The sequence below is a fragment of the Microchirus variegatus genome, assembly GCF_963457635.1.
Source record: "Microchirus variegatus genome assembly, chromosome: 7".
Classification (NCBI taxonomy): domain Eukaryota; kingdom Metazoa; phylum Chordata; class Actinopteri; order Pleuronectiformes; family Soleidae; genus Microchirus; species Microchirus variegatus.
The window spans coordinates 6,624,149-6,634,490 of record NC_139808.1 but is presented as its reverse complement, the minus strand read 5'-3'; the positions used below and the strand labels follow the sequence as shown (position 1 = coordinate 6,634,490).

The window sequence follows — 10,342 nt, the reverse complement described above, 5'->3', positions numbered from 1 at the left end:
AGGGCCTATTCATCCAGGTATCGCATACAGGAGCACATTACACATCACACCATTTCCCCCCCCGAAAATGTAAGTGGATCATCACCATGACACAGGAACCTGTCATAGAACTTAAATTAGGGTAAGTGTATAGCTCAGTTTCGGCTATGAAAATGACATGATCAGAGAACGGCTCATCTTCCCAGCGCTTCTGATCGATACGCGATCAGGGCTGCGTAGATGACTCGTCGTACTTGTGTAGATCACAGTCGATACGACGGCAAATGGCAATTACGGACGCATTATGAACAATTTCATGGGTGAGCGTGTGGGCAACAGTGCTTATGAACCGAATACGTGTGTGTGTGCATATGGAGTATTTGTTTACAAATGATGTAAAACTATGGAAATGTGTGCAGTATATGGAGCTACAATAGAGCATGTGGTGAGATTCTGCATAATGGTGTGTGTGTATAATAATTATATATTATAATAATAATAATAGTGTGTTTGCACTTTCTCTACAACTTATCTGGCTGCTTGATAAAGTTTTTTTTTTTTTTTTCATTCATATAAGGTTATTCCACTTGGCACTCAAAAGCCTTGTTTTTTCACTCGCCACTGTAGTGAACACAAAATGTCAGAATAGAAGACTAATGTGCTATAAGACATGGGAAGAAGCCTCTTTGTAAAATGAAAAAGAGAGAGAGAGAGAAAAAAACAAAATCTAATTTAAATCCTGGTCTCACCATAATCACTGAAGGGTATTCAATTTACTTTGAGAATTGCCTCTAAATAAAACAATTAAACAAATAAAGAGGCAGCGTTCAAAACGAGACTGCGATGAGTCATATAAATGCAGAAGCATCTTTGTTAAACAGAAACCAATGTAAACCATGCATCGACAAAAAAAAATGCATCTACATTGTGGTTGTCAGTAAATAATACATTTATTAGTGCATTCATTGGTTAAAGGTGCCATATGTAAGAATGTGGCCAAAAACTGTTACTACATTCAAATTCAAAACACAGAGGTCTTTTAGGTTTTCGCTTTTTGACGTAACTGGCAACCCGTGGTTGCTCGTCAGCTGAGACTCTACTGACTGCAATGATTGGTAGACGGCGGTAGGTGGCGCCACATGCCAAAACATGATTTCACAACATAAACATGATTTGCAGTCTGCAAAACATTTTTTTTCATGCAAATATTTTGTCTGTACTGTTGTTGTTGGTGAGTTCAGTTTGTTATATGAACATTATTCCTGAGTCTCTGTGACATATTAGGAGGATTTTATGGCCAGTTGCTTTAGATTTATAACATAATGCACCTTTAAATATTCTGTAATACAGTGTCATTTTTTAACTAAGCTGTACGTTCAATACTGTCCATGTATCCTGAAAAGGCTTTTTGTTGGCCCTTACTGTAAGTGCAACGACATGAGGTGCCCTACAGGTGCTTTTTCTGCCACAGACAAACCCAAATATAGACATTAACTCCCAGATGCAAAACTCACTCCTGTCGTGAAGCCTTGAGATTTGCCTGGCACCATTAGAGTCTTTGCAAATGGAAATTCACAGACGTCACCCGACACCAGCGAGTGTCATTTACACTGGTGTCCACTCTATGTGCCATGATTGATCATTGTCATCATTTCCCTCTGAATGGGAACATAATTTGCTAAATTTACATCGTGTCGTATCGAAGTAGAGCTGAAACTAGCAATTGAAACCATTTGATCGTCGCAGACTCATTTCCCCGTATTCAAATTAAGGTATTTTGCAGGTTGCGTCACCCCCCCTGGTGGGTAACTACTACTTCCGTCATAGGCTAAGTATCATTAATTTTTTTACAAAATGGAAAAACATGACGTTCAGTGTTTTTGGAGAGGAATGACTGGAAGCAGAGGTGATGTAAGACTCTGGGGGGGCCCAGGGAAAGCTATCTGGGGCCCTTGATCATTACTCATTGCTATCACTCGCATGAAACTGCGGTGACTTTGTTTTACACGCGAACCAGTGACTTGTAAAGCACTTGTTTTCAGTGTAACTGAATCATTAGAATCAGTTAATTAAGAAGATTTCTTCAGTACTTTCCTCCATGACCGGAGCACAGACTCACAGACCGTCTGACACGGTCACTGATCTGAAATACAGCGGCAGGATTTGTGATGCAGCTTTGCCGATTGCGATTTTAGACATTTCCTTTGTAATTGTGTGGAGATGAATCCACGTTTTGAGGATTGTTACTGATCTACAGTTCGGCATTGTTCGCTTCAAGTTTTGTGTCGGACGTCTTGCCTCATGCCTCTTCTTGTGATGGCACTCAGCTTGCTTGGAACCTCGCCAGAGCAGATAAATTATTATCATTATATTACTAAAGCGCATTTCTATACTAAAATACTCAAAGCGCATACAAATTGTCCACTATTTATTAGCACAGTCGTACTGGTAACCTAGCCAAACGGCCACTCCGACCACCACGATCATTCACACACACATATAGAGACAAACAACCATTCATTCATTGCATGTTTTTTTAGAACTGTTGGAGGAAGCAGGAGAACCCGGAGAAAACCTGCAAACTCCTTGCAGAAAGGCCCTTGTTCCAACCAGGGCTCTAACCCAGGAATCCGCTCCTTCTTGCTGCAAAGGCGAGAGAGCGCCAACCACTACACCAAGTGTGGGCCCTTCGCTACACTCTTAGAAGTAAGGGTTCCAAAAGGCTCCTTCTACAAGGGCTGAGGTTCTACCTGGAACCAATTGCTTCTGAAAAAAACCTTTCCGGAAGAAAGGGTTTTTCAAGGGTTCTTGGTAACACTAACGGTTCCAGTAAGAACCATTTTGATACAGAGAACCCTTTAAAACCCCTTTCCTGAATAAAGGGTTTTAAAAGGGTTCTTGGTGGAATTCTTAAAGGGGCCCCGGCTAAAGGCGGTTTAGATGTAATGGTGGTGAGCTGCATAATATGAGGGTTGTCAATGAAAATGCACCTGGGGGGCAAATGCATGTCCTGTAGGTGTTTCTGCTCACTGGAAAGACGCTCCCCCTTGTGGGCACCTTTAAACACTGTGTTGTGCATTACATTTTCAAGTAACCCACACACACACTATTCATTAGATTAATTTTTTTCCCCAATTATGAAAATGCACCACTATTTAAGTCACTGAGTGCTTTTTGTCACGATCATCTCAGTCAAACTTCTTTTGTTATGTCATCAGAGAGCCATTTGGTCATGTTATAGTTCTAAATACTCCTTATATTAGTAGTGTTACAGATGCATGAATAGCTGCATTGTTTAAAAAAAAAATAAAAAAAAAATGCTTTATCTCTTTTGGTAAAGTGTAACACGTGCTCCCTCTCTCTCTCTCTCTCCTCCCTCTCTCCCTTTCTCTCTCCTTTTTTGGGGCGAATTGAATTGATCCGGACAAACCGCGGCTGTTCATAGCGCATATATTGCTTCCTTTTTTCTCTCTCACACTCACTCACTGACTGACTGACTGACTGGAGAACAAACCATAGCATCCACATAGAACCGGCGTACGGACCGATTCTCCCCGCATTGTTGTGTGTGTGAGGACAGACAAAAACAAGCAGGCAAACCTGGAGGAGGGAATGGGTGCAAGCGAGCGAGCAGAGGCGCACAGACCGAGGCAGCAGCAGCATCAGCAGCATCAGCAGCAGCAGCAGCAGCAGCAGCAGCAGCATCAGCAGCTCCAGGGCTGTGTGACAGAGGCAGCTCCACTGTGATGCAGCTGTGGAAGGAAATCACGTACAGGACTTCATCATCATCATCATCATCATCATCATCGACGACTGCTTTTTGTTAAAGAGAGGGAAATCGGCGGGCTTTTGTCTCTGTGCACGTGTTGGCTTTGCATATGAAGACGAGAGAGCGATAGAGAGAGAGGCACCAAGCGTCTGGAGAGAGAGAGAAAACACCAGCGGTGTGTTTTTTTATTAATCGTTCTCGTCATCAGTCGCGGCGTGTGTGTGTGTTTTTGTTTTTGGACATCAGAAAACAACTGGATCATTCTAAACACAATACACAAGTGTGGTGAGGAGCAGAGGAGGACAGTGTTGGAATCCGTCCATGCGCGCACCATTCCGGGGTTATTTACGATGGAGCTGTGACCCCAAGCTGAGCCGCAACATCATTCTCTGCACTTTTACCCTCGTGTTGTTGTCGTCCAAGCATACCCCGGAGGATATCCCGGGTAAATTGCCGTAAATGCCGGACTGTCAGTGACGCAATAACTCAGAGTGGATGCGTCTTAAGGCGTGAACTCCTTCACATCCATTTAATCTGTTAAATCTTTATTATTATTATTGTTATATATTTTTTTCCCCCTCTACCACTACTATCTACAACCGCCATGGATCTCAAACCGGACTCTGAAGATCTGGACTTCAAGGAGCCTGCACCCATCGAAGTTTTCGCCAGCAGGTCCACGCTGCACGGCATCTCGCACATGTTCACTTATGAGCGGATGTGCATCAAGCGCAGCCTGTGGATCTTGTTCTTCCTGGGCTCCCTGGGCGTGCTCATCATGGTGTGCGTGGACCGCGTCCAGTTCTACTTCCAGTACCCGCACGTCACCAAGCTGGACGAGGTGGCTGCGCCCAAGCTCAATTTCCCCTCCATCACCCTGTGCAACCTCAACTCCTTCCGCTTCACCCGCGTGACCCGCAACGACCTGTACCACGCTGGGGAGCTGCTTGCCTTGCTCAACGGCAGGTCTGTGTGTGTGTGTGTTTCTGTCCTTCCCCATTGTACCTCACTATGTGCATGTGGTATCCACTGAACAAAATGTTTTTTATTTTCTTTGGCAAGTGCCAATAACAAATAACCACATGGAATAACTTTTTTTAAAAATATAAACAAGTGTGACAATCTAACTGTTGCCACGTGACCACACAATATTCTTTGAGCTCATCAGCTCCGCAAATCTCTTGTGTGCTCAGCAGAGGCGATTCTAGAGTCTGTAGGGGCCCTAAGCAAAAATTCCCAGGGGGCCCTTCCAACCATGTTACAAATAATCTGACACCAATGAAAAATGTATGAGTTCAAAATATATATATTTTTTTTTCAAAATGAATGAAATAACATGGAAAAACGTAATTAGAAAGTATGTGAACATATAAATGTAAAGAACAATGAAATACTGTAAATAGCTTAAAAAAAAACAATATAAACTTAGTAAAAGAAAAAAAGATATGCGTTACACTGTAAATAATCCTCTTCATTTTCCAACTTGCAGAACGATAACTTCACACATGTTAAAGTGAGGTGGGGCCCCTTTAGGCAGGTTTCCTACTGAGATGTTATTGCAAATCGCCCATTGTTTTTTAAGGGGGACGGGGAGGCGGCTGGTCACTGCACATTTCAGTAGAAACAGCCCTGAGGCTCCGAGTTTTCAGGGGGCCCCCTACCGGCTCGGGGCCCCAAGCAGTTGCCTGCCTTGCCTGTTCACAAGCTGCGCCTCTGGTGCTCAGTGTCGTTGTTTACACCTTGTGCTGCACTTACTGTAGGAAGTAGGGTTTGTTTTGTGCCAAAAACAGAGGGTGGTAACGGCAGCACATTGCGCTACTAAAGCGAGCCATCTGCAAACTCTCAACAAAAAAAAAAACCCATGAAATGTTTCAGAATTGAATTCTACTGCTCAAAAAGGTCGTTCAGCAGGTTGGCGAGATACATGACTCATCCAATCCAACTGTATTTATTTATTTATTTTTTTGTTTTTTTTAAATTAAGTTTTGCCATAGGTGATATACAAATTTACAGAAAAAACACACACCTCACATAACCTGTCTGAGTGTAAAAGACATGAAACATTCACTTATCATTTACAGTGATTGATTGAAGCTATTATTTTAAACTTGTGAAGACAGAAAACATAGAATATATAGAGACCGTAAGACAACATGCTACGCTACATGGGACAGATTACAATTGGGGTGGGGGGGCATGGGGTGTCTAACTTTATTCGTAAAGCACTTTGACGTCACAAACCATAAAACATAGAATAAAATACTGTAGAAAATATAAAAACAACACGAATAAACAGGTCATAAAAAAAGATAAAAACCAACGTCTCATGCTGGGTCGAAAGACAAAGAGTAAAAATGGGTTTTAAGATGCGTTTTAAAATTACAATAACATCAAGAATATCCAAAAGTTACACACTGCAACATCCATCAAAGAACATGTATGGTCCTTAACTCCAATGTATATTCTGAGACTGTGCTACCATATATTTGTGAAAGATATGAAAGGCTAAATATTAAGTACAAAGTAAATATTACATACATGAAACATGATATAAAACAGTATAGCAATCAATGCACTTGAGGATGAAAAAATACACATTTTACTGCATTTATCCAGTGAGAGCAAACAGGCATACTATTACATAATTGTTAGTTAAATAATAATCGGCTGCTGTCCTTGATTTAAAAAGAAAAATGCAAAAAATGGATGAGTTCCCAGGCAACTAATTAATTAGCCTACATTTTTTAAAACAAGTTATTTCAAGACCTGCATCTCTCCTCGATTGTACTGTATTTGTTTTCCTTTCCATTCATCAGTTACCCAGTCAGGTTTCTTTTGTCATCGAATAACTCAAACCCAAATTCAGCCCCACCAGAGAGATGCAGTGGCTCAGCTCACATGATGAGGCTTCTCTTCAGGGGAAATCCATCTGATAATTGAACGGTTGTTGATTGAGGATTTTGACTTGTCTCCACCGCCACACAAGAGGAGCCGGGGGTAACGGGGATAAGAGCCGAACCATTCAGATTTCGAGATGGGTGTAGTACTTACTGTATGTGCTGCACTTATCAAGGAACTGATCCAGCACTTGCTCAGTTTAATACAATTAATGAAGGACCAACAGTAACACGTGCTTTAATGTTCTGTGAAGGGAAGTACAGTGTTTGTGCTGTACATAAAACATAATCGCAACACCTTTTTTTAAGCGCAGTTCCTTAATTGAATTGTGCAGAAAACAATCTTATCTAGTAAATAAGCTGCTGCATGTATAAAAAAACGTATTTTATAGCATGAAATGCTCCCCTAACACCAATTTCCTAAAATATGCTATATGATTGAAAAATGTAGAAGGAGCACATTTCTATCACAGATCACATGACTCCTGCAAGGATAATATGAGCCATTTCCGAGTGCTTATGGAATGATGAAGGAAAAAAAAAAGTGCCACGGGTACAAATCCGTGGCTCATCATTTTACAGTTCATGTGATACGAAGATCTCAACACCGTAGCAGGTGATGACTACATCTTCTTTCCAAGTCCCTCGCTGACAAAGTGTGGAGAGAGGACTGAGTGCCTCTGATTCACAGCTGCCACATCTCCGTCCCTTGACACTTGTTGTTAGGGACGACACAATATTATCGGCACAATATTGCTACAGTATATGAGCCAATATTGGCTTTAGAATGTATTATCAGATATTGGCAAACACGCCAAGATCCCCCCGATATGAAAGTAGAGAAGGTCTGATCATGTTGAGCACCACACTATTGATACATGCTCTCCACTCTGCTAATGCAGTAAAATGACCCGCATGTTGAGGATAAAACCAGAAGACAATGGATGAATGAATGGATGGGGAAAAGCACCAGCTCTCATACGCACAAACACGTCGACAATAATGTCTTATTTTTAACATATTGATCCATGCAGCGCTGCTGCAGCTTCAGGCACAGTCTGAGAGTGCTACATGCTAGAATGACATGAATTCAATTTCCCTGTTTTCATATGGAGTATCGTCGCTCCACGACCTCCATATATGCATCCATATCACAGGTCGTAACGGAATAGAGTCCACTGCTCGGCTGCTGCAGCCCTCGGGTACTGCACGGTATGGATTTCATGCAGCGTCCCTACACATCCTATGTAGCGTTACTGTACAGTCTGTTGTAATGGCATACCATTAAAATATCAACATGGGCCTCGACTGCTGGGATTTATTAGCGCAGGTTCGGGGCAGATTTCCTGGAAGAGTTACACAAGGGCAAAAGTACAGACATGAAGGAGAGACAAACAGAAAAGGGAAGCAGTGGCGGTCGCCAAGCCGACGTCTGATGAAGGCAGACGAATACATGCGTCAGGCAATTAGGTTGTGCCTCATAAGCTTGTGATGAACAAGTCTTTATCTGTGTGTGTAATTAGTTCTGTTTGTTAGGCTACAGAGTTGTCCTGCTGATTAACACTCGCCCGTCCGTCACTGTTTTTGTCCGCTTTCTTGCGTAACACGAGGAGAACCACTTATTTCTTCAAAATGGGTTCACTATCTGCTATTTTCTTAGAATATTATAAGGTCAGCTTTGTTAGGAGGTGGTTCTTAGTGATGGGATCGGCAGTTCATTTGAGCGTACTGAATCACTGGAATCCGCTCATTAAAATGATTCGTTCAAAAGATTTCGTTTACCGAATCGTTCAGTGCTAAGCAGGAGCCCAGTGCCCTGCTACGTGACTCACCTCCTCCCTGAGTGCAGTACGTTTGCGCCGCGGGTCGTTGAGTGAGTGACGGCGTGAACGAGATTCACGTCCACAGCCACAGTTCTCCAGCTCTCTGTGTGTCAGTTCGTTCGCGAGATTCACGTCCTCAGCCACAGTTCACCAGCTCTCTGTTTCAGTTCTTTGCGAGATTCACGTCCTCAGCCACAGTTCTCCAGCTCTCTGTGTGTCAGTTCGTTCGCGAGATTCACGTCCTCAGCCACAGTTCTCCAGCTCTCTGTGTGTCAGTTCGTTCGCGAGATTCACGTCCTCAGCCACAGTTCTCCAGCTCTCTGTGTTTCAGTTCGTTCGCGAGATTCACGTCCTCAGCCACAGTTCTCCAGCTCTCTGTGTGTCAGTTCGTTCGCGAGATTCACGTCCTCAGCCACAGTTCACCAGCTCTCTGTGTTTCAGTTCGTTCGCGAGATTCACGTCCTCAGCCACAGTTCTCCAGCTCTCTGTGTGTCAGTTCGTTCGCGAGATTCACGTCCTCAGTCACAGTTCACCAGCTCTCTGTGTTTCAGTTCGTTCGCTAGATTCACGTCCTCAGCCACAGTTCTCCAGCTCTCTGTGTGTCAGTTCGTTCGCGAATCATGAGTCAGTGTACTGACAGCGTGAACGAATCACAGCAGCATGGCAGACACAGTTCTTCTTACTAGTCACTCCCTCCCCGATCGGTGTCATCGGCTGGCGTCGTTTGCCGAAGATTCACGAGTGAGTGACGGCGTCGGCGAACGACTTCGCAAGTGATTCGCACAACGCGGCAGTTACACTCCCGGGCCGCCACGATCGCTGCTGAGCTCAACTGAACTAAGAAAGGAACGAATCAGTTCATGAAGTGATCCCAGTCAGTTCGCTCACTCAAATGATTTGTTTCTTTCGAACGAATCACTCCTGACCGACACAACACTAGTGGTCCTTAGAGAGCCCACACGTAAAAATTCTACCGTGTGATGAGGACTTTGGGTAAAACCAGAAGATTCAGGGACAACCTGGATGATGAATTAAACCCCGCTGTGAAACATTTGGCTCGCCTACTTCTCAGTATCGCAACTCCGAGACCATTTGTGATATCTAGAACATTCAAAAACTGGACTGACGATCCCTATGTCAGCTAGGATTGGCACAGCACCCCGCGTGACCCTCGTGTGGAGGATAAAGTGGTAGAAGATGGATGGATAGCAGAGAAATAGAGTTTTGCTAGGTAGCCATAAGGACTTCTGCGTCCGTCTGTCCAATCGCATACAAGATTAACCAGCGCGTCACATGTTTGTGACGTCAGCTCATTCCTCAACGGTTGAATAACTGCCAGATATCGACAAGTGAAAGTTATCTTTGGGAAAAGGAGCAGAAACACTTGCTCATTTAACATTTTTTTTGACAATACTACAGCCATAAAACCAGTATAAATCCAGGCAGCCTGGTTATCTTGATGGTCATAAGAGGGTTAACCTAGCTAGATATATAGACTGCTTCGAAATTCAACTTTAAACAATGCAGTGGTAAACTTCTTTATATCAATCAATGTGATCAATGATAGAAAAACAAGACCGTCCGTGTTTATATCGGGTAAATTTTGCTTTCACTGTTATTCTCTTGGTCACTGGGACGATTTTTGACTGAGAAGTAGTTAAGTCAAAGAATAGAGCTGGAAAGAAAAGAAAACTATATTGCTCTACATCAAAAGCATGGAAGAATATAGCATTTACCTCAAAAAAATTGTTGCCGGTTACGACACAACACAACAAAGCCTGTGTTCTTTGTGGAATCTTCTTACACAACTGTGTCCAAACACTGTGACCAGACAAGAGCCACTTGGGACCAGAAAAGTGTCTTCTTTAAATGCT

General features: G+C 43.0%; 1 protein-coding gene across 1 annotated transcript in view; it reads left to right on the top strand.

Annotated features, from left to right (window-relative positions):
- Positions 1 to 4,352: 4,352 nt before the first annotated feature.
- Positions 4,353 to 10,342, top strand: part of asic1b (acid-sensing (proton-gated) ion channel 1b) — a gene marked incomplete at both ends in the record, with an annotated part of 200,556 nt that continues 194,566 nt past the window's right edge. The window contains one exon of the mRNA XM_083892814.1: positions 4,353 to 4,714. Coding sequence (XP_083748940.1) covers positions 4,353 to 4,714 — 362 coding nt within the window. The remainder of the gene's footprint in view (positions 4,715 to 10,342) is intronic.